Here is a 23,321-nt window from a genome sequence, read left to right as displayed (position 1 = left end):
TGTATGTCTTAATACTTTTTTTATTTAAATACTCTATCATTCTTAAATTGCAACTTATTGTTCTACTTTTAACTTCATATCTGCACAGTCTGTTGATAGTATTGTCATATAGTTCAAATAAATAACAATGAATTATTGACCACAAACAAACAAATAAATAAATAGAAATAGTAAAGATTTAAATTTAAAAAAACAAAACTAGAATATTATGAGATGTAGTGGTTTAAAACTGTAGTCTTGTTCTACGTAAACACGGAGCATTTAAACCATCAGTCTAACACACTAAATCATATAACGGTGAGAACAGGCCTGCGTGCCTTTGGTTAAATGATACTCACACATGGTTTGATATGAAAATCGTGCTTTTTATGAGGAAATGTAGGTGTTTGTTGTAGTTTTGACTCTGCCTTCCAATGGACTACAACTCCCATGTAGGAGGAGGGCCCTTCACGTCGAGCGCACGCACGCACGAGCTTTTCACAGCAGCAGCTGGTGCAGCCGACGACGTTACTTTGTTAGACCGGAGACACCGGAGAGGCACGGACGAGCTGAACCTCTCGGAAAAGTGTGAAACAGTTGGAGGAAAACGACGCGACCAGACGCCTGTTGCCGGGACTTTGTGGTGGCAGGTGTTTTATGAACCCACCAGCGGATTAAAAAAAGGTTTTTGTTTTCACCCGAGAAAAAAACGGCGTTTTCTCAAAGTTGAGCCGAAGAGGAGTTCAGGATGTCGGACTGAGACAAAGGGGTCTGGGGGGCAATCCCGTCGGAGCGGTGAGTGGCACATGTACACATCTCCGAGATTAAAAGAAGTTCAGCAGGTTGCTGGGAGAAAAGATCCGCGTTGGTGTGAACATGTTTCAGTCCCTTCGCCGTGTATTGTTTGTGTTTTTCAAAGAGGCTTCAGTTCACTTGGGTAGCCTCTTTTCTCTGTGTGTTTGGCCGCTGTCTCGTGGTGCGGACGCCTTCACAATGAAATACCGAAGTGTGGGATTTGTTAGTAAGGGTGTATTTGTTGTGAAGAAGCCATGTGAAAATGACACGACCTGAAATACGGCTGCTTTTATTCATTTGACCTACAGCGTGGTCCAGCGGGCATTTAACTGAGCCATTTAAATACCCTAGCAGAGAAAATGGCCTGTGCATGGAAAGAGAGCTGTGCTCAGGGATTAGTTGTTAGAAACTTCATCAGCCAGCCCTCTGGATTTCCAGATTTAACGTTTCGAGTCCACTCTCAGAAACAATGTAAGCCTATGTAGTTGATTGAATTATTAAATCCCTTTAATTAACCTTTAATAAAAGACTGTTGGTTTCATCCTCTCTTGTGGTCACTTTTTCATTAAGCGTTTAAAACTTTGTTTTAAGTTTTGTAGTTCTTCTCTCCACTGTGATACCACTTCTTGAAGAGTCTGAACTTTTTTTTTAAACGCATCTGTTTCAGCAGGTAAAACTTGTGTCTGGAAGTCTCCTCTGGATGGGAAAGATGGAGAGGGAGTTGCAATGGTGGAAGGGACAGCTAGCTGCAGATATCCATCAATCCCTCCGCATCAAGGTGAGTCTGACAGGGTTGGAAACATTCAATGGATAAGTAATCAATCAAATAGGTCCATCGAAGAAAAATCATTACCTACCATTTTCTCAGCTGCTAAGTCACACTTGTAAGAAAGGCTTCACAGTGTTGGGGCTTTTTATTAGAGATATGTTTAGTTTATCAGGGTTCTTTGATTTTTAAGTTTCCATTTGAATTTTTCGACCGTTGTCATATTTGTCAAGTTGAAGTGACTTGCAGCATGACTAAATGACAGATGGTTAAATCAGGACTTGATATGTTTGTAAATTATGAATACTTTAAAAATTGAAGTGCTAATGAAGATTTGCCACAGCTTCAAATCTTAAATGTTGTGTTAAAAGAACCAACAAACTGATCAGAATCCGCAGTGGTGATTACCTACCAATGTAATCGGACACATCTCTTCAAGATACTATATTTAAAGTTGTGAGGAAATTATAATTACATGGCCCTGTTGTCTATTTAAAACCGATCCAAATCAGATTACATTGAGGAGTTAAGGCTCATTAATTGAGAATGTCTTAATTAACCTCGACGCGTGATCATATTTCCTCCCATGTGTCACTTTAATGGAGACATCTGTCAGCAGACTGGCGTGTTGGAGCTGGGTACTGTGCTGCCCGCTTCACGCTGACAGAGAAGACTACAGATCAGATTTAGATATCATGTTCCACAGAGTGAGCGCAGGTTTTGTTTGTGAGTCTTTTATAATGAGTCGTTGGTTTAACACGCAGTGACAGTCAGTTTGCTCATGCTGGACAGTGTGTGACTCAGAGTGAGCTGTCAATTAACGTTTTTTATGCAGAGCTGGAAACTCAGCAACACACCCACTCTTTTCTCATATACTATAAAGAGAGGCAGAGACAGTAATGCTAGGTTGGATTGTTCTTTATCAGCAGGAAACATCACAGTGTGTATCTGCTGCCCTAAATGCTGTGGTATAGTCGTTTCACTTCACGTCTGATAAGTGTTGTGAACTGAGAATAGACACACGACAGCTGACATGAAAAGAGACGGAGTCAAGGTGAATCTGTTGTTAGAACTCAAGGTCGGTCCTTCTCACTCTTTTAGATCATTTCTTTCAGAAAGTCTGACTCAAACAGAAAGAAGGAACTAATGATCGTTTTCTTTTGCTCATCAAGGGTTTTATTTTTATTTTAGGTTGAAAAAATGTTGTTTTTTTATACAATTTGCAGTGTTTATCACTACAGCTCATGATGCTTTAACATACTGAATGAAGATTGGACTTTTAGGGTTTATCATGAGCTCTCAGTGACGACTCAGCCTCTCTGTATCTGTCCCCTGAATACTTGAACGTTAGAGTCAGAGCCCTCGGGTCGCGTTGTGTCCGATGAGTTTAGAATGAATTGAAAAGAATGGAAATTCTTCGACAATTGCTCAGTTAGTGCTGCACTGAACCCAGCGTTGCATTTCTTAATAAAATCAATAAATCAAAAATATGAATGATGAATAAAAGTTTGTAAAAGCAAAAATGATTCTAAAGAGAGTTGTTTGAACTTTGGGCTGACGGCACAGACAAACAGGAAGTAGCAGTAACTGTGATGTAAATTAAACCTATTTAAACCGAGGTGTTTTTGCAGTTCATGTCCTCTAATGAAAAGTCACGTAATGACGCATCAACAGTGTTGGTCAGACTAAAGAAAGGTGGATAATTTACTCGTGTGTGTGCAAACATCATACGTTTGATCATCTAGAAGCATCTGTCCCACATCGTCTGAATGTCGATTTTGTGGGAGAAGATCTTTATCAGGCAGTGACGAGGATCGATATCCGATACGTACTCGCTTAGATATCAGCTCATACCAATCTGTCCCCTCTCCGTTTCTGTTTCTGTGCTCGTCGAATGAAAAGGTTTTCTGCATTTGTCTTTCAGGATGTTTTGACGAGCACAATGCGTCTGTGTTGGAGATTAAATTAAATGTATTGTTTTGTTAAATCAGGAGAAGATGACTCACTATGCTGTGAGGCCATGATGAATGTTTGAAGCTCTTTAAAAGCAATCTTCAAAGACCCCTTTTTTCATTTTTATTTAAATGTCATTAGCATGTTAATAAGAAGGAATCTTTAATTGCAGCCCATATATTTTCTTATTAACCTTTTTATTTTAGCGAGGTGGTTTGCGTGACACTTTAGTGGAGTGAAATGTTGGAAGCCTTGATGTTTCAGATGTGGAAACACTGGAGGACTAGTAATGTTGAATCAGTGTCAGAGCGGCGTGTAAAAAAGCCTTCACACAGTGTTCAGATTTCCTGCGTGGCGCCCGCTCCCCCGCCGTCTCTTCCAGCCTTAATGACGTTTGCTGCAGCAGTAATGCCCTGATGTGGGAGATAGCGCTGGTTTTGTAGCATGTGGCAAATTATCAGACATGCAAATCAGGCAGAGAGGCAGCTGTGGAATCCTTAATTATGGTGTGGGTCCCCCCACAAAGGCAACTCTCCACCCAACACGGAGGCCCCCCCCCCACCTCCACCCTTCACATCCACCCCCCATTCTCCTGCTGCCCTCGTACCCCGAGACAGACAGATGGACCAGAGGCAGAGGCTGAAGCAGTGGGAGGAGAGTTTGGGGAGGATTGGGTGGTTTGGTTGTGGCACTGGGGGGTTGGAGTGGCTGGATGTGGATTTGGGAGGGGGGGGGTGTTACTATTTATTTTTTGATTCCATTAAAGTGTTAGTCTAAACATCATTGTTGTTTCACTTCAGCTCAAAATAAATCACTGACATTTGTTGTCAGCGCTTTGTTTTCAAACTGACATGTTGCATGTATTTTACTTTGAAAATCCTCCAAGAACAGCCTCTGGTCTGAAGCGTTCCTAAACGACACTCCTGACATGTTGTTGATGTTTTCAGTATTTCTCCTCCAGCAAGGACCCCTCCTGGTTTAGAACTAAGCAGATTAATCAACCAATCCCAAATCTCTTATTAAATCCAAATCAGATGCCCTTGTTTTTACTCAGACTCGCACAGAGGAGAGAAAAAAACCACAAAACAACAATATTTTGTTCATATAAGCAGCTTAAATACAAAGCAAGCGCGTGCTGTGGGTTTACAAGAGTACAAAATGTTTCTTGTCTTCGGCGTGAGGCAGTTTTTGAAGTGGGGAGCCCTTTTGATTCTCTGCACCTGATTGGGAGGATCCCCGAGGCTGATTCAATGCTAATGCCCTCGAGTGTCTTCCTTCCACTTTGAAACACAAGCAGCTAATTGAACATGAATAGGAGATGTGCTCGCTGTGAAACCTAATCCAATCTACTCGTCAACCTCAACTGAAGGACCCCCACCCCCCCAAAAGACCCCTGCAATGACCCATATTAAATCCCGTTCTCTGCTGTGTTGGTGTGTTATCAGAATCAGACGTTTCTGAGGGTAAATTGAGTTCCATGTGAGGATTTCAGACCCACAGCAGTTAAACCCAGTCAGGAGGAGTCATGAATAGCTCACTATTATTATGCATATTCTTTACAACCCCCATGTTTCTCTGTGGCTTCTTCCTGCTCCTCTATCCCTCCTCCCAGATCCCAGTCAATGATGTCCCCCCCCCCTTCATTCTTCTCCTCTTGTCCCCCCTTCCAGGAGCTGAAGCTGCCGGTCTATCGAGCCCACTCCCCTCAGATTGGCATGCGACGATACTTTGCGGACTTGTTGGCGATTCTGAGTAATCGCTACCAGCTCTGTCCCACGGCGCGACACCTCGCAGTCTATCTGCTGGACCTCTTCATGGACCACTACGATGTGGCCGTCAAGCAGCTCTATGTCATCGCCCTTTCCTGCCTGCTGCTAGCCAGTAAGTCCATCATCATTACCTACACTTCCTTCCCCTAAAGCTATCTGCACATTTGTTCTCTTCTTGCTTGTCAGGAAATGTTATCTTTGGCCCAACCTTGTTTTTCTTATTAAGACTTGGTCGTGTATTATAGCTTTTTTTTATTATCATTTATTTATTTTGTTTACTTTATTTCCTTAATTGTAATTGTTTTTAATTATGTTAGTATTTCTCAAAATAAAAAGTGTTGTATGTGGACGTGCTCTGTATATGCAAATGACTCCTCCTCTGTGGTTTATGCACAGATGGCACAAGGTGACCTGCAAAAAGGCCGATTTTTAAACCGGGCTCTGAACATGGTGGCACATTTCCCTCCAGCTCTGTTTTACTGTCGCTGCTTTGTTGGTCAATTTAAAACAAAAGGTTTCCATTGTAGTAGGATGACTGTGCCATTGTTTCAGGGGAAACTCTTAGGGATTATGCCCGTGTCTGTAGAATATTTTTTTTGTCTTTGTTCCCGGCACTAATAACAAGCCTGCGGCTGCTGCTGTTGCATTATTCCCCTCCGTCAGTCGGAGATAACACCTGCCGGGGTCAAATGTCCTCTAATCAAAGGTGTGACTTTTTCTTTTTTTTTTTTTTTTCTTTCCCCACTCTCATCTAAAGCGTGTTATTCACTGTAGAGGGAGGATGTACCCACAACACAAATACAAGCCAGTTCAGGTTCTTTCTCTTGAGAAACTTGTCTTGGTCTTCTGCCTGTTTTATCAGAAGAGCAGTATAATGATGCTCTAAGTTCTGTTGTCTTCATCTGAGAAAAAGCACCCATCCTTTTGAACACAGTGATTTCCTTTGCAGCCAGAGCCTGACATGTCTGACTTCTCTGTGACTCAGGGCGCAGTGGGAACAGATCAGCAGGCCTCTTGGTTATGTGTTCATTCATAACCATGTAGGGCTGTATTTGTTCATTGTCGGTGGATCCCAACACTCTGACAACTGTAGTGTCTCCTCGTGTTTAAGTTATGCTTGTTGAAAACCACCGTCAACTTGTTCGACTTCAGCCCAAAGGATAGAGAAGTTGCAGAACATTCCAGACAGATGTGTTCTTTTCATGGGATTAGTTCAGAAAAATAGCGAATGATAAACGCCAGCCTTGATGTTTGAGCTGCTGTGAGACTGAATCCAGACTCAGGCATCTGTTGTTCCCCGCTGACTCTGTCACCGTCATTTGAGCGTGTTGTTGTTTTCTTGGAGATGTTTCTTCCTGCAGTTTGGATTTAGCCCAACAACAAGTCACCAACTGACTTCATTGGCTTGAGACACAACACCGTGTCTTTGGCCCTTTACAGAGTGCACTTTAGCAACGGCGTCGGAACAAAAGCTCCTCTGTCATGATCACATCTGTCTATATTTGAACAGAGTAATATTGGCGTCCCAGTCTGTGAACTCGAGTTACGTTACAGCAGCAGCCCAGCGTGTAGAGTAATGGCAGGTGCTGCACATACACAACATGACCACACACACACACACACACACACACACACACACACACACACACACACACACACACACACACACACACACACACACACACACACACACACACACACACACACACACACACACACACACACACACACACACACACACACACACACACGTGAGGGCGTCTCGCCACTCATGTCTTACCACTGGAACGCTTGGTGGAAAAAAGGTTGGACCCCCCCCATGCTTCAGTGACATCCTTCCTAAAGGAGAGACAACACGGGTGTAAACATCGGGCTTTGAACGGGCAGCAGGCGTTGGGTTTTTGTGAGTGTTTCCTCTCTGTAAAGCAGGCGAGCCAATCATTCCTCCCCGCCTGATGCAGCACTGAGTGTGTCTGTGTCTCTGCTAATTAACACGCTATGAGCTTTTCTGTACATTAATGCAGCCCTTGGCATCATGGGTAATTTGACTAATGATGCCTTCAAAATGGGAGTCTGGAACAGACCCTGCTCACTTGGGAGGGCTCGGTGTGTATAATGTGTGTGTGTGTGTGTGTTTGCACACAGACCGTCATTGCAATCAGAGGAGTTTGAGTGGAGCGATACATTTGTGAATTTGAGAGTTAAAAGAGAGCAGATAGAATCTCTTGAGAATCCAGTGCTAAAAAAACATCATCGAGCCAGCCTGGATCAAGATTCTTCTTCTATTATTTAAGGCACGCTATTTACTCGCCAGTGATGTCTGGCCCTTAAAGTGACAGAGGCCTAATGGAGAGACCAAGTTGTCCCGGCTCCGTGTCGCCATCGGAGGTCATAACCGAGGCGTTACAGAGCCGAGCACGATTACATCCTGCGACAGTCACGTGACTGTAGAGATGTGACCTCTGTGCACATAATGAAAGGCCGTCCTTCTGTTTTCTGTACGCCCGTACGCATTGTGGATTTGTCAAACTAAACGTAGCATTGATAAATAAGGAGAACAACTCTTATTTAAGCTTCGTAGAGGGTTCGTCTCCCGCTGTGAACGTGCACGTGTCAACAATCAACACGAGGCGAACGTTAGACATTTTCAGGAGCGCATATGTAAAAGGAACCAAGTGTCTTTTCTCTACTCGCCCTGCTTCTGCAAAGTCAAAACACAATTTCAAGTCAGAGAGCGGGACACCCTGAGATCACACGGCTGCAGAATCGATATGAGAGTACAAAGACGCCACGAGGACGGAGCTTCGTAACGGCGTTGTGGTGAAGTAGCAGCCTATTGAGTTTGGCTCCCTCCTCTCTCCGCTCGACTGCCTCCGACTCCTCCAGGACTCTTGGGAGTCACAGCCATGACTGATGAAAGCTTTGAAAGGGTGTTTAATTCAAAGTCGTCCTGGGTCCTAAGGTGCTCTGGAATCTGGCCTAGTTATTGAACAGCCTCCCTCGGTCCCCCCTGTCTGTCTAACATTATACATCGCCTGCCTTTGAGATTCTTCAGGCTTCTTCTCTGCTTGATTAATTAATCGTTACCTCAGTGTTCACTAGTGTTGGTGAGCTCTTCTTCATTTACAGCAGTAAGATCACAGTCCGTTCTTCATTTATCTCGAGAACTCAGCTCATCCAGGAGACTCCAGTTAATCTGGAAAAATACAAATCTTAAAAAGTAAAATGTGAAACACTGAATAATCCCTCTTTAGAGTCAGTCCTCATCCTCCAACTAAAGTTTCTATTGTTACGTTCCATGAAGTCCTGCAGTGATCACATCAGTCTTCCTGGCAGATCCTGCTCCCTGAAGTCCCAGCTCTGCATCTGTTTGTTATGGTTAATGACATCATGGATGTGCCTCTGCACCAGCTTGTGCGGCAAGATTTGTTATTTTTGTCATAATATTCAACCCTCTGTCAGTTTGTTTCTCCTGTGTTGTGTGTTTGGATTCTGTGGTCATTTACGGCTGAAGCTGAATTGTATTTATTTTTCTCAGTGAAGCTAATCGCTGAAAGGTGTCTTAAACAACAACAGGGGGGGGGGGGGAAAGAGCATCCTGTGAAATGGACCAACAGCTCAGTCATATTGACGACACAGTGCACTCACAGTGAGCCCGGGGGTGGGGAGGAGGAACTGTGTGCTGCGGGGCACCTGCCATATGCTCTCCGAGTCAGGCCTCAAACAAAAGCCTGTCAATGCAAGCAGGACAGCCAGCCAGGCAAGCAGGCAGGCAAGAGCCAAGAGAGGGGGAGGGGAGCAGAGACTGAGGGGTGAAGGTTGATGTGTATGTGTGTGTGTGTGTGCAGGCGTGTGTTTGTGTATGTTTTTGCTGAATGAGGAGATGGTCGCTGTGGCAACCTATGGAAAAATACAGACCTTTTTTTCCTCTTATGATCGTCTATTTAAGACCCATATATTTGAGATTTTTTCCCTTTTTTTTTTTTTTTTTTTTTTTGCTGCTTCTCTGCCACACCACCACTTACCAACTGGGCTGTGATGGTGTCCTTTTACCTTTTAGCTGCCGGCTCCGTTTCCTCCTCGTTCTCTCACCTTGTCAGGGACAGCCAAAGAGAACCAGTGCTGGGACAGGGTGACCAGTAAACCCCCCCCCCCCCCCCCCCCCCCCCCCCCCCACACACACACACACACACACTCTCCTGGGGGGGGGGGGGCTGGGAAACGATCTGAGCGGTACTTCAAAGGCTGCTGATGTTAAAGAGGATAGAAGGGAGGTAGAGGTGGTGGCCTTCAAAATGGGCCATGTTAGAAAGTGAAGAACACAGCAGGACACCCTGTAATGTAGATTAATAGGGAACCCACTTCCCCCTTTTATCCCGCTGTCTGAGGTTTGACAGTCATTCTGATGGAGCTGTTGTCATGTGACGCTCTTGTGATTCAATAACATATGTAAATATGTACAGACACAGGGTGTTATTTTGATCAAAACAAAAGCTCACCTTGTGTAACTAAATACAAATGAGTGAATTTGATTTTGTTTTATGAAACGCCTGAGGCGCATACTCCCTATGTTTGCCCCCCCCTCGCAGGCGACGACTCCCCAGAAACAGGCACACATGCACAGTGCTGGGTTTGTAGGATCCTGTTTGGTCGCCCCAGCATTAGCATCAGGGGTCAAAGGTCGACCCAGGCCTACAATGTGAGAGCTGCCGAGGCTCGAGGTGGCCACACGGAGGCTCTGTGATGGAGCTGTGAGCAATTTCACACCGCCAATGAAAGCTGAACCTGCAGATAAAAGGAGTTTAAAGAGCAGAGGAAATTCCTCCATGGCTGTCAAGAAAAGAAGAAAACGAAGAGAGCTGTTAATCTTCCCCTTAATCAGTACGTGCAGGAGATGATCAATATTATAGACAGTTTGAGTCATAAGCAGTCATGGCGCATCACCCTAACTTAAGTGTTGTAAATCATCCCCCCCCCCCCCCCCCCCCCCCCGTACGTTAGAGGTACATGGCTACTAGTAAAGACCTTTTTAGTCTTTTTGGAAGCAAAATGAAAAAACTATTAATTTGTTTTTTTTTAAATAAAGATTTAGTTTTTATCATCTTACATGTTACTCTGATAGCGAGTTCATTATTGTGAGAATTCATGAAAATGAATTAAAATGACCTCACGTCTGCAAAATGCATTTTTCAAGTTTCTTCACTAACCTGTCACTCCAACTGTCCTCCCACCTCTACAAACAGCTCTCCTGGGGGGGGGGGCGGCTCTGCATCCTGGTCTTACTTCTATGTGACCCCTGACCTTTAACTTCTCCCTGTTTACCTAACCTTCTCTCATCATCACCTGTGGGTGCTGTGAGAAAGGAGAGGTGTCCTGCCCCTGAAGTGCATGGATAGGTAGTTTGTGTAGATGAAAAGGACCCCCCGCCCCCCCATCACTGATGTCTCTGCCTCGCTGGCTGACTTCAGATAGGATCATTGAGACGCCTGCATTCCAGGTAGGCTGAACTCACAGGAGAGGAATGCAGCGTCTCGTTCGGCCCACACTGACGACTTGAAATCAGCACGAGGGGGCTGCATGGATGCTAGCATGTTGCTACATGGCATTAGTGAAAACATGAACAAGAAATGAGTAACAACATATCAACATGTCGTTTTTTTTTTATTCCTTGTTTGAAGATTTTAGAACTTCAGAGAAACACGGTGAAATGGTAATCGTTGTGTACTTTGGCGTCTGAAGGTTGGTTTGTCTGGTGTTTTGTTGGATTGCAGCGAACAGACCTGATTCCATCAAAGAAACAGATAATCAAGTTAAAAGTCAAGCACAGTTTTAATTGCACTGTGCTACCAAACCTCACAAGGATTAGTTGGACTAGTGGTTCAAATTTTGATTTAACGTTCAAGTTAAATTAAAAAAAAAAAGGAATCTTTCTAACTTTTTTTTCCACGTTTATAAACATGTTTTACTCTTTATTTCAACTGTTCGTCATTGACCATGTTTTTTTGTTTTTTTCTTTCTCCAAAGCATCTGTTGTCTCCTGATGTGCCCAGTCTACCACAATGGACGAGCACAAAGGAGATTGACTCGCTCTTTGTCTTTATTTAGGATCAAAGAGTGCTGTGATAGTGTGGAGATTGGAGGCATTGATGCCTTTTTATGGCAGCGTCTGTGTGGACACAGCAGTCTGGAGGCAGACAGTCCTGATCCAGAGGATACGAGGGTGAGAGAATGGGGGGCTCAAGTGTGGAGCGGGCTGCTGAACGAGCCCTGGTGGGTGTAAACAGCCCTGTTTCATGCAGCTTCCTGTTCTGGTGGAGAGACGCCATTATTGCCTCTCTGCTAATTACCCCTACGGCCTGTTAAGCTTCAGACCCCCCACTCCCTCCTCCTCCTCACGCTCTCTCTCTTCCTCTCTTTGCCATGCTTAATGGTCGGTCGCAACATCTGTGCTACAACTTGCACTCCCTCAGAAGACGCCCCGCTCCCTGAGCCGTGGGCCTTCAGAGGGAAAGAGAAGAGATGACCCAAACGGCCGCTGTTCAGCAGACGGTTATTGACATTTAAGTGCAGCTCAGAGAAGTGGAGCCCCTGTTTTTAAACATGCGGTTGTTGGTTAGGGATTAGGAGATACACTCTGTCCAAAAACAAGAGTTGTTGTTGTAAATTCCAGCTCACTGCAAACACAAAACTTGATCATTCATCCCCTTTTGAAAATGATTTCATACTAAGTCATTCTTCAACAATGATGAGCTTGAACTTTGTCAGCAGTGTGAAAATGTGTTTGTGGGCTTTTATGTGATTCACTATCATACCAAGTACTCATGCTAACAGTACTTTCCGCAAGTACGGTGAATGGAGGTGAATCAGAGGTAGAGCTAAAGACAGAGAGAACACCAGATTGTCTTCCTGTTTAAAGTTGTGTAGCTGACGCTTGTGTGTCGTTACAGAGAAGCCTGTATCAGAGTAACCCGACACCTTCTAACCCTCGTTCTTGAAGTTTGAGCAGAGGACGCCTGTTGGACCGTTGGATTAAAGGCAGAATCCCCCCCACCCCACCCCCCTTCATTGGTCACACAGACCCCTGAGGCCTTGGGGCTGTTGCCATGGAAAGGAGGATGTCTGGGGGGTGGGGCGGGGGCTCTCCATAATAGCAAGGCTGTAATGTCTGAGAGGATCTGGAGCGAGCGAGCGAGTGAGAGGGGATAGAAACATTGCGGATGGAGCTGACTGGCTTTTCATAGAAAGTGTCGGGCTTGTATAATCCACAGCGAGCTCCAGACTCTCAGTGAGCTTTAGTGATGTTTCCTGAGGCCTCCCTGCTCGTGTAACAGCTTAGCTTTATGGCCAGATGTTCAGTAATAGTCAGCTTAATTGCTAATGCTTAGCAGGCACTTGTTAGGTTGTGTGGAAACTGCAGTAGAGCTCTTTAGAACTGAACATAAACCTTCTCCCTGTAGTTACAGATGGCAATACTCAAATGTATGATGTTATCGTAGTAAGAGAAATGCTGTTGATATGTCATTTGATCCTTTTGTAAGGCTTGTTGATGTTTATCTTGATTACATTCAGCTCCATGCATAGTTGTCTAATTTTTTTAAGCTTGTTTTTTTTTAAAAAAAAAAGAGTTTTTTAAGTGTGATGCTTTTATGAAAAACATCTCACAAATAAAAAAGTTGGCGATGAATAATTTCATTATTGCTTCATCCATCAATTGTTGGATACATCCAATTATCAGGAAGTCAGTAGAATCTCTGTCGAAAAATGTCCTCCAGCTCAAGCTGCAGAGTGACGTTTGTTGTCGGATCAACAGCTTTCACTCCTCTTTCTTCTCCGCTGAAAACTCACAAATCGGAGGATTGTTTGTCATTTTTCATTCCTAATTGATCTCAACCTTTGAATCTTTCTCAAATTCCTTGCAAATAATTTCTTTTCCAGTCGCTCCGTCATGGATTTATTTTTTTCCATCGCTGTAAATAAAAATATTGTTTCTATGTGATCATTTGTAAAGTCTGTTACCTAACAGTCTCAAACATTGTGTTGTGATAAGCAGCTGAAATGTTCTTTTTGTAAAAATCAGTGCTGTTTGGAGAACAAACTGTTTCCTTATGATGTATCCTCTAACTGTTAAAAAGTCCAGAAGGAATCAAACACTGTTCATCAACCTCCTTCTGTCCTTCCAGGTAAATTCGAGGAGAAGGAGGACCGGGTTCCCAAACTGGAGCAGCTGAACTCTCTGGGCTTCATGTGCAGCCTCAACCTGGTTCTCAACAAAAAGGATCTGATCAAAATGGAGCTTCTGCTGCTCGAGACCTTCGGCTGGAACCTGTGCATGCCCACCCCCGCCCACTTTATTGACTACTACCTCCACGCCTCGGTGCAGGAGGGCGACCTGTATAACGGCTGGCCCCTCTCTTCCCTGTCTAAGACCAAGGCCTTCATGGACAAATACACTCACTACTTCCTGGAAGTCTCACTACAGGGTGAGTCCTTGCAAGGACGTGGACTGAGCTTCCTGAGTTCCTGAGGTGTTGACTTGAATTAATCAGCTTTATTGTTAAAGAATGAATCTCAACTCTTGTCTTTGGGCTTCTTTCAGACCACGCCTTCCTGAGTTTCAGACCGTCTCAGGTTGCTGCCGCGTGTGTGGCAGCATCTCGCATTTGCCTTCAGATTTCCCCGAGCTGGACCACTGCTCTGCACCTACTAACAGGCTACACCTGGGACCACCTCACCCAGTGCATTGAACTCATGCTGCTGTAAGGGACACACACACACACACAGACACACACACAGACACGCACCACACACACACACACAAAAAAAAAAACGGTCAATCTGAAAAATCCTCGCTGGTATTCCTGCTGCTTTGTAAGTTAACATTAATAGTTACGATGCATTTTTCTCAGTACGTGGGAGGCTATATTTGTTTGTGTACATCTGTGTAAGTGTAATTACATGCATATGTTGGCACTAATTGCATGGGACCTAAAAGAGGTTCGACAGACTGATTTTTACACTGTTAATTGTTTTTTGTTTTTTTTCTGAGCAGCCGTTTTTCATGCAAAGACCTTTTACATGGGTGTTCACACACTTTGTTCTCCAGCTGCAAAGCAAAGGAGGCTGTAGTTTTTAACATTTTTTGTTGTCTCTCTTCCCTCCAGTGCTCATGACAACGATGTTAAGGAGGCCAACAAGACCAAATCCACTCCTCCTCACAGACCCTCGTCTCTGCAGTCGCAGCCCCCGGCAACTCACCTCTCTCCAGTATCAGCCATCCAGAGACCAGCTTCCTCTTCCTCTTCCTCCTCCTCCACCTCCTCCACACCTCAGCTGCTCTTTCAGCCCGACGCCTTCCCTCACCTTTCTCAGCATTCCCCATCCCTCTCCCAGCTCCAGGCGCTTGCTGACTCCCAAGCTCTGGGGTCTGTGGTGAACATGTCTCAGGACTTTCTTCAGAGCCACAGGATGGGGCTCCTCACTGCGGCTCCCTCCATGACTCCCGCCGGCGGCTTCCCGTCCTACCCGAGCCTGACCTCAAGCCTCCAGCCGGTGCCGCGAGGGTTACCCCTCCAGGGCCCCATTTCAGTGCAGATGGCCCTCACGGGAGAGCCACGCCACTGTCTGAGCATGGCCTACAGCGGGGGCTACCTGGGGGCTCACCACACCTTTGCAGCCGGCTGCTTCGACAGGTGACGCCAGGAGACGGAGAGAGAACACAAACCCCTGCAGGAGTGCACTCCCATGTTTCTGTCCAAAGTCCCCACCCCTAAATACCCTTTCTCAGACCTCCTCTCTCTCTCCGTCAGTTCCGCTACACCTTTAGCTCGCTCGGCCGCCCCGTCCCTCTCCCAGAGACGCCTCAAACGCAAGCAGAGATCAAAGGGCAAGACAGACCCGCTGGAAGTCATCACACTGACATGACAAAGGCTCCACTGAATCAGAACTGCCATTCTTTTTTTTCTGGACTCTTTTGCGTGTTATTATGAGACTGTCGTCACTGTGAGATGAAAGCAGCAGTGTGATTCAACACCCACCTCATTCAGTGCCTCATCTCAGTTGTGTAATAGCAGAGCCAATTTTAGAATCGCACAGGGCACAAAGTATCTGCGCTAAGGATGCGTTTGCTGCTTGACATATTTTCGCTTTTAATTTCTAATCCCAAAAATTGAACACATTTATAGAGAGGAGAAATTGGCCTTGTACTCTCATGTCTTTATCCAACATTTATGTAAGCGAGACAGTGAGAGTTTTGTTTGTTTTTGTGTCAATTGTAGATCCTGTAGACTCTGCCCGAGCTGAAGTTATCAGCTCATGCATCGCTGCAGTGCTTCATCAATTCTCCCTCCTTCCTCTCTGTCCTCGTCATCTCATCGTTCCCATGTCCAAAGTCGAGCCTCATGGCAGAGCCGTCGCAGCCCCCCCCCCCCCCCCCCCCCCCCGGCTAGACATATGGCTCTCCAAGCTTTGTCAAACTAAAGTTTTAATGTCGCCGTCTGTGGCATCACTCAAAGAATTGAACATACACTGATGTGACTTGACCAGCAAGGTGAAGGAGACGTGGACGTCGGTCGTGTATTGTACATATGAATTGCTGCTGCCTTCTAATGAACTGTTGGTTCTGTGTCTGTGTTAATGACTCCAATGTTTACATGAACCACTAAGTATCAGGGACTTGAACAAGATTACTTGAATATAATGCCATTGAAACATGCCATAGCTTTTTATTTATATCTTTTTATTTCCTTTCTTTTTCTATTTGTTTCTTTGATCTAGTGTAGCCTTTTATACCAGCTTAGAAACACACCATTGATTAGTTATTTTTGTACCTGTTCATAGAAACTGTGTATTCAGGCTCAGGTTTCAAGGCTGAAAATAGCAGCCTTCTCATTATTCTCTGCTATTATGCTTTAAAGTGGATGCTACTGCAGCATCTGTGGGGTCTGGCGTGTTCTCCTTCCTCATCACTGGACCTTACTCTGCATACAAGTCGGTTAGTGAGAGCATACAACAGTCTGTTTGCTCGGTAGTGGAAAAACCTCGTGGTCACTGGTTAAAAACAGACATCTGTACTCAGTCCACAGTAATTGCTTCTCAGATTTCTAAAGCTGCAATCTGTCTCTTCCTGTTCAAGTATAAACACATCCAGATTGGGTTTGCAAGCTGGTTACCATGGTGATACCTGAAATGATTGCAGACTCCATGTTCTGGGGTGAAAATAAGGATGACTGTTGAGGGTCATTTTCTCCACTCATTAATCCAAGAAGACAAAGACAAGAGTGGAAAAATTGGAAAATTGTTTCACACAGCTCCTTTGATCGGCCCGCAGTCAGAAACCCAAAGAGATCAAGTTTGACTTTATTTAAGACAAAGACAAGAAGCATGTTGTGACATTTGAGAAGCTAACCAGAGAATTTTGAGCTTCTGAAAAATACTCAAAGGGATAAATTGCTGTCAGTTTAAAAAAAAAAAAAACTACTCTCACTGATTGCTGTCGCTCTACAGTGGACGTCAACCTGAAGAAAAACGCTGACTGATCACTGCTCAGTGTCGAGGAGACTGTGAGCTTAATTTCTGAAATCTTTCATTCTTCACTGAAGTCTGAACATTGTGAATTAAACTACTATGGAGGTTGGACTTCTTCTCCATGTCGTGCCTCTTCCCAAGATTTTCAAATCACCCCGAGACTTGTGCGTCTCTCAGAAAACACTACACCAAGCCTTCTGAAGCTGTAACACTGAAACTGTCACTTTTTCAAACCACAAGACCTTTAGTTTTTCAGCCACTGAAAAGGACATGTTGATATGCTGCTCAGTGATCTGAACTATGATACTATGCCTTTGAGTTCTTCATGTACAGTTTAGCTATATTTTTCTGTGTATTTGAGTTTGTTTTGGTGATTCTCTTCATGAATGCTGTTGGTGGGATATCTGTTTTTCTCTTTTTGTTCATAACTAACAAGCAACTTCTCACTGGTGCAATACTTGTTTTGTCCTCTCTGTTTAAACAGCCAACAGCCATCACTGTCTCATGTTCACCACTGGTTCATCATTTGTAACTTATTTTTTTGGGGAATTGTGTGATTTCACTCGATCTCCTCCAGAGGGCAGTGTGCTCTGAACACAATGAATATGTTGCATATTGCAGCCGCCTCCTTTGAATGGAAGATATGACTTTTTTTTTATTTTATTTTTTTTATTTTTAGCTATTTAGAGATTTTCTGTGCATTCCCCATCTGCTGAAAGGTCACTTGTCTAATGTAATAGTGATGAAATGTCACCACAAACTTCCAATTTATATTTTTATATTATTTTGTACCAACTTGTAGTCTTGGATAATGTGACACTGAGTGATGGAAGGAATTCTTTTATCTCAGTGCCAAAAAAATAAACACACAATTGAACAGAGTATGTGAGGGCTTGTGCGTTTCTTCTGAGGATAGCAAACTCCCATGCCTGCAGCTTTTAGGGAAACGACTGCAACGCTCCAGTCGGCTCAGAGGGAAGACAATGCAACTGCTTTAGTGATAAGCCCTGCAGGTTTACACGCAGTTCTCCAGCTGTGACCACATGCTGTCAGTGTAGCGCTCCATTCATTCAAACAGGGTGGTACTCAAACAAACAAAAAGCCGGTGCTGGACTGTGACTAAGTACGTTAAGTACTCGGTAAAAATACGACTTTAAGATATCTGTTCTTCCAAACACACCTTTTATTTATTCTGTGCATTCATTTGATCCTTTTAAACGCTTCACTACATTTCATTAACTTCATTTGACATCACAAAGCTGCCATCTTTTTCATGCATTTCCTTATGTTAAACTGCCAACCAGTAAACCACTATTAAAACTAATCTTTAGGTAAAGCTACCAAGAAGTTTGCTTCAAAATGAATGTGCACATAATGTCTTATTGTAACCGAGGGACTGCAGACGTAAACTAGCTCTGAGCTAAATCTGGTGCAATACATCAAATGACAACATTTGTTTAATATTGCACATGGTCCCTTTACAAATAAAGCTGATAATAATAATAAAAATCCATAAATAAATAAATGAATGCTGACAGGGACAATCTCCATCCATATTTTCAAAATATTCATGGGACTTGTGCATGAAGCCTTTTAAACAACTTCTTACGAAAAGATAAACGCGCTTTATCTGCGTCTAACTAAAACATGCTTTGTGTTTGAAGTCCAATAAGTACATTTTTCACTAACTCACCATGGGCGGAAAAGCAATGCAAATTTTCTGAACACACATCATTCATTCTGTCCCCTGTCTTTTAAGTCCGCCTGCACATCTAGATAAAGCTTTCTGTGTTCGTCACTATGATCTTCATAAATCTATTCAGTGCTGTGGCTCTCTCTCACACGAGGCTTTATATTCCTTTCTTATAGTTACAAATGTTGATTTGAGTTTAGCTCTGCTCTCTCAGACACAAACAATATTGACTTTATTTAAGAACTGAAAAGTTGTTCAAAGTTTTTGTTCTTCCTGACAAGTCTGCTTTAAACCATGTAATAGTGTGTACTAATCATATTAATTCACAGATCTTTAATCAGCATTAAGTTAAAATAGCTGCTTGGCACACAGTTTAAAGAACTGTTCATATTTGTCAGGTCTCTCATGCACACATTTGTATGGTTTTGTGTACATTGGTTGCATTAGTTCAGATTGGAAATTAAGGGGTTCTTTCCCACAGATCTCCATGTTAAATTCTGCATGTGTAAATTTAGGTGGGGGAGTGCTCACAGCCGTCACGGCGATAATGGATCATTCTCACAGTCTCCTGTAAAGCTTTGTGTGAGGGGCTGAACAGGCAGGCTGCTGCTTCCTTTTATCTGGCCTCAGGGAAGAGGGATCTTTGTGCTGCATGTCTTAGTTTATTCTCTTTAAAATTACAATACAAACTTTAATCAGCAGGGTCATGATGTCTCTAAAATCAGGAAGGATAGTGAGAAAATAAACATTGCTTGTCAAATGTTCAGGGTACTCCTGTACTCCCTTGAACTGGTACGTTATATACAGTATAAGGCAATTCTTAGTCTGCTTCCTTACTATCTACAGGTATGATTTTTTATTAGGCAGAGATATACTGGGTAATATTATTCTTTGCGCTCTCAGGACCTTTTAATGCTCTCTGTTCCAAACAGAAATTAGAAAAAAAGGCTTTTGGGTATTCTGCACCCTCAGTCTGGAATCTGTTTCAGGATGACTTCAAACTCAAGGAGCTGATGTCCTTAAATGTTTTTAATCGAAAATGAAAGAAATGGAAGAAGATTCTGTTGGGTGTTGATGTTTGTAGCTCGACTAATTGAACTACTGACTCCCAGTTTTGACTCATAGATGGTTCTATTTTAATGCAAAATGTAGTGTTTTGTAAATTGTACTTCGTTTAAATTGTTTTTGCTGCTGCCTGTCGTGGCCAGGTCTCCCTGGAAAAATAGGTTTTTAATCTCAATGGGACCAACCTGGTTAAATAAAAATAAATTAAAAAAGGCATTTATAAAAGAAAAGTGTTAGGACCCAAGCAGTGATCAAGAACACAATGAAATAACAGTTGTTTATTAATGATAATTAATAATAATTAATAATTATTAATGAGTGCCAACTGAAAACCAAGTTTTAGTTGGACTTTTGCACCCCAAAGATGCAGCATGACAGGTGAATAATTAAAAAGTTCCTAATGTACATTGATGTGGGATTTCATGTTCATCTTTAGAAAACCGGTACAACCTAATGTTGCAACAGAAAACATGAGTAGTGTGTCCCTCTGTGTTTTATACGAAGGCGCCTCTTAGTGGCAACAATGGAAAAATGCAGCTCCTCTTAGATGAGAAAATAAGTACAACATCAACCAGTAGTATAAAGAGTTACAGATAACTGATACAGTATCAACCATTTCGTATCCATGGTTACAACTGTATCTTATTGCTGAACCCCTGTGAGCGCTTTTTGTTTGTTAAACTGTCACTCCACTGGTAAAATTACTTGTAAGAACTTAAACTAAAGATACTCTTTGATGTTTTCATTCCTATTTCAAGTAAGCTTAAAAAAAAAAAAAAAAAAAAAAAAAACATAGGAGAGAATTGGTATTAACATTTTTGCATTTTCTTTGTAAGAAATCATTTTTAAATTTTAAGCTTTAGCAGCATTTTTAAATGCTGTCTTTAAATGTTTCTTTTGTATCCTTGATCACTGCTGTAACAGCTAAAACAAATGTCCTGATTCACATGTCTGGATTCAAGCTGAGTTTGTGCTGCATAGTGTTAGAATATGACAATAACTACACAACAAACTGTTAAACGTTTGCTTCCCACTACACCAACATTATAAACCTTAATAATGACCAGAGAGCTACTGAACACCTTAAAGACACACTCTTAGTAAACAACATATTGCATGGTATTAGTTTCCTTGGGTGTTACTAATCTTTTAGTCATGTCAACAGAATCTCCTAAAGCAAAGTGTATTTTAGCTGAGGTGTGCATTTTTTATGCTGCGAAACAAAAGGTTATTACACCAAACACCAGGTCATATTTAAGTGATTTTTATTGGATTGAAAATGAACATTAGTAGAAGCAAAACTTTGAGCATTGTAGAGATACAGTGTACACTTTTGTGAGAGTAAAACAACACAAATGAGTCCACTGAATAGACGAGGCCCACTCTTCTCTTAACTGCAGATGGTTACTTTGTTCTTCTTGCCTCAAACATATCAGGATGTGTTTCTAAGCGTGTCATGTCTTGCAGCTTTAGATCCTCCTGCTTGTTCTTTTGAAAGTCACACCCTTCTCTCCTGGAGTTGTGCAAATCTAAAAGACATGTTCAAGAAGAGATTAAGACAAAAAAATCCAACAAACTTTTCAAACTTTTTTTTTAATGTCATTTGTCCTTGTGAATACCTTCATCACATAATATTGTTTCTTGTCTTACCACAACTAATTTACCCTCGATGATCTCTGCAGTAAGGTGATACTTTGGAAATGGTACTAAAATCTTTCCGCCTTCCAGAGTGACAAGAGCCTACAAAGACAAAGTTCATAAACGGGTTGGCCAACAAGCCTGATCACATGAATGGGTCATGACAACTCGTGAAAATGAGCCAGATTTGTTATGGAACTTTTTTTCCCCTGGAGTCTTTTTATGAACTCACCCTGAATTTCTCTTCTGTCATCGTCTTCAGATCACATTCCTGACCCGCGATGAAGTTATTGCACCAAGTCCAATTGGGAAGGCTTTGTGTCCATGTGAAGTTGTTCCCATCCTGAACCACGTCTGTTATCACCTTTTGGTCAGTCTTTGCGTTGAGTAGGCCTGTGAAGGAACAGGGAACACCCCAAACAAGGAAAAGCAACACATGTTTAAATGTATGAGAACTCAAATTCCTCCATTTATGGTAACAAAAATAAGTCTAATACCAATAACTGCAAGAAACTCCTCGTAGTTTTCTTGACTCTCCAGCTCATATTTCCCAGTGAAAGCCATGGTGGAGGAAGAGATGAGATAAAGTTATGCGGCGTCTATAAGACACATACAAAAGAGGAGTGGCCTCCTACAGATACTGTCTCTGTTTTCTAAGAATCAGTTCTTCCTCCCTCCAACAAACGTCTGCTCCACATGAGTGGGAAATGTCATCAAGTACTCCCCAAAGTCCCCCTGATCCTGTCTTTGTCAGGTTTTTCTTGTCCTTTGCAAGTTCAAGCATGTGGAGTTCTGTGGTCCAAATCAAAGACACATTTTAAATACTGGTCACATCTTTTTTTCAGCTTTATGTCACCTACTTTTGGTTATTCTGCCTAAAACCTTTGACAGGAGAGTGAAATCGTAATTAATGACAGCACTTTCTTGATCAGTTTAAAATTTAAGTTGTCATCCTGAACCGGACAATGGATTTAAGATAATAATAGGTTAGAAGATATGTTGTTAAGTGTTGTCTACACAGGCAGATGGTCACACAAGAAGTAGACCTAACATACCCTGCAGTACGGGTCACACACTGTCAACGTGTCAGAACAAACATTGCGCATGACCTTGTATTTCAGTATTTACATAGATGTATTTATTTAAAGTGTACTTGTTTTTTTGGATTTATTTTTTAAGTTGAAGTTGAAGTTGAGAAAGACTCTTAAAGACCGCCAAACCATCAAACCCATATCTCCATAGAGACGTTAATCTACATACTTCGTCCACGAGGGGGCGCCAAAATCCAAGTTAATAGAATTATTTTGACAGTGTTGTTTATTCAATATTAACAGCTATTTGGTGAAATATTTAAGAGGAACAAAATCCACAACCAATAAAAGAACCTCCTCTTTAAGGTTAGCCATTGAGCAATTTAAGAGCCATGTATTAAAGCAACAAGCCATCAGATAAAATGAGCAGAGACTCACATTCTGTATTTGACAGAAAAAAATGTTTTTGAAAAAAACCCAAAAACTATTCACATATGCAAAGGAGAAATACATTTAAAAAAGAGGTACAATTTTTATCACCAGGATAAACCAACAATTCCTGCATAAGCTCAGCAAAATGTCTAAAGTATCTAAATCATTGTTAACACTTTAAAATCAAAGTAATTGACAGGAGTCAGCCTCTTTGAGGTCATGTTTTGTGTTTTGTTTATTCAGAATTATGTTTTGTTTATGTGTTACTTACTCATGTTTCTATGTTTCAGCTCCTCCTCTCATCTCCACCTTGTGTGTCAGGCCCCGCCCCTGATTACCCTCTCTGATTGTCTCTGCTACTTAAGCCCTGTGTTTTCTCCCTCATGTTGCCAGTTGGTAGTGTTTCCCTAGTGTACCTTGTTCTCGCGTTTTCTTTGTTCCTGATCTCATGTTTGACTTCTGCCTGCTCATCGGAGAGAGGGCTGTTGCTTCTATTGTGGTTAGCTGGATCATCTTCGGTTGTGGTGGCCATTAAAAGACCAGCCTCAATAGTGAAGGAGAGGACAGTGTTGAGCTGAACCTCCGTTGAAAACTATTCCTCTCGAACTCTCATGGCTGTGACTCTCGCCACCCCACCTGGAACTCGTGGCCTTGGTGGACTCAGGGTCCGATGAGAG

The 23,321-nt window shown here is 42.7% G+C and overlaps 2 protein-coding genes across 3 annotated transcripts; one reads left to right on the top strand and one right to left on the bottom strand.

The window, feature by feature from the left end:
* The first annotated feature begins 455 nt into the window (after window positions 1–455).
* On the top strand, window positions 456–17,667 carry ccnjl (cyclin J-like). 2 transcript variants are annotated; one of them, XM_079352846.1, is made up of 6 exons: window positions 456–774; window positions 1,445–1,552; window positions 5,164–5,374; window positions 13,443–13,742; window positions 13,859–14,018; window positions 14,424–17,667. In XM_079352846.1, exons 2-6 carry the CDS (start codon window positions 1,475–1,477, stop codon window positions 14,953–14,955), a joined length of 1,281 nt encoding a protein of 426 aa, XP_079208972.1. In that variant the 5' UTR covers window positions 456–774; window positions 1,445–1,474; the 3' UTR covers window positions 14,956–17,667. The 2 variants fall into 2 exon arrangements, with proteins under 2 accessions (XP_079208972.1, XP_079208971.1); XM_079352845.1 differs by having other exon boundaries at window positions 457–774; window positions 1,442–1,552.
* Window positions 17,668–20,811: 3,144 nt separating this feature from the next.
* LOC306829471 (gastrotropin-like) lies at window positions 20,812–21,810 on the bottom strand. The gene is made up of 4 exons (XM_079352515.1): window positions 21,679–21,810; window positions 21,414–21,574; window positions 21,194–21,283; window positions 20,812–21,072 (listed from the first exon to the last, which is right to left on the bottom strand). The coding sequence occupies exons 1-4, from the start codon at window positions 21,743–21,745 to the stop codon at window positions 21,013–21,015; spliced, it is 378 nt and encodes a 125-aa protein (XP_079208641.1). The 5' UTR covers window positions 21,746–21,810; the 3' UTR covers window positions 20,812–21,012.
* Between the last annotated feature and the right edge of the window lie 1,511 nt (window positions 21,811–23,321).

Source organism: Symphodus melops (assembly GCF_947650265.1).
Source record: "Symphodus melops genome assembly, chromosome: 9".
In the NCBI taxonomy this organism is placed as follows: domain Eukaryota; kingdom Metazoa; phylum Chordata; class Actinopteri; order Labriformes; family Labridae; genus Symphodus; species Symphodus melops.
This window is presented reverse-complemented; position numbering and strand designations above follow the sequence as displayed.

Excerpts from the sequence above, each read along its gene's own strand:
- ccnjl (XM_079352846.1), top strand. The coding sequence starts at position 1,475 with ATGGGAAAGATGGAGAGGGAGTTGCAATGGTGGAAGGGACAGCTAGCT. Across the intron at positions 13,743-13,858 it reads CCTGGAAGTCTCACTACAGG|ACCACGCCTTCCTGAGTTTC; the intron begins GTGAGTCCTTGC and ends GGCTTCTTTCAG. Across the intron at positions 14,019-14,423 it reads TGCATTGAACTCATGCTGCT|TGCTCATGACAACGATGTTA; the intron begins GTAAGGGACACA and ends TCTTCCCTCCAG.
- LOC306829471 (XM_079352515.1), bottom strand. The coding sequence starts at position 21,745 with ATGGCTTTCACTGGGAAATATGAGCTGGAGAGTCAAGAAAACTACGAG. Across the intron at positions 21,575-21,678 it reads GGAGTTTCTTGCAGTTATTG|GCCTACTCAACGCAAAGACT; the intron begins GTATTAGACTTA and ends GTTCCTTCACAG. Across the intron at positions 21,073-21,193 it reads TCGAGGGTAAATTAGTTGTG|ATTTGCACAACTCCAGGAGA; the intron begins GTAAGACAAGAA and ends CATGTCTTTTAG.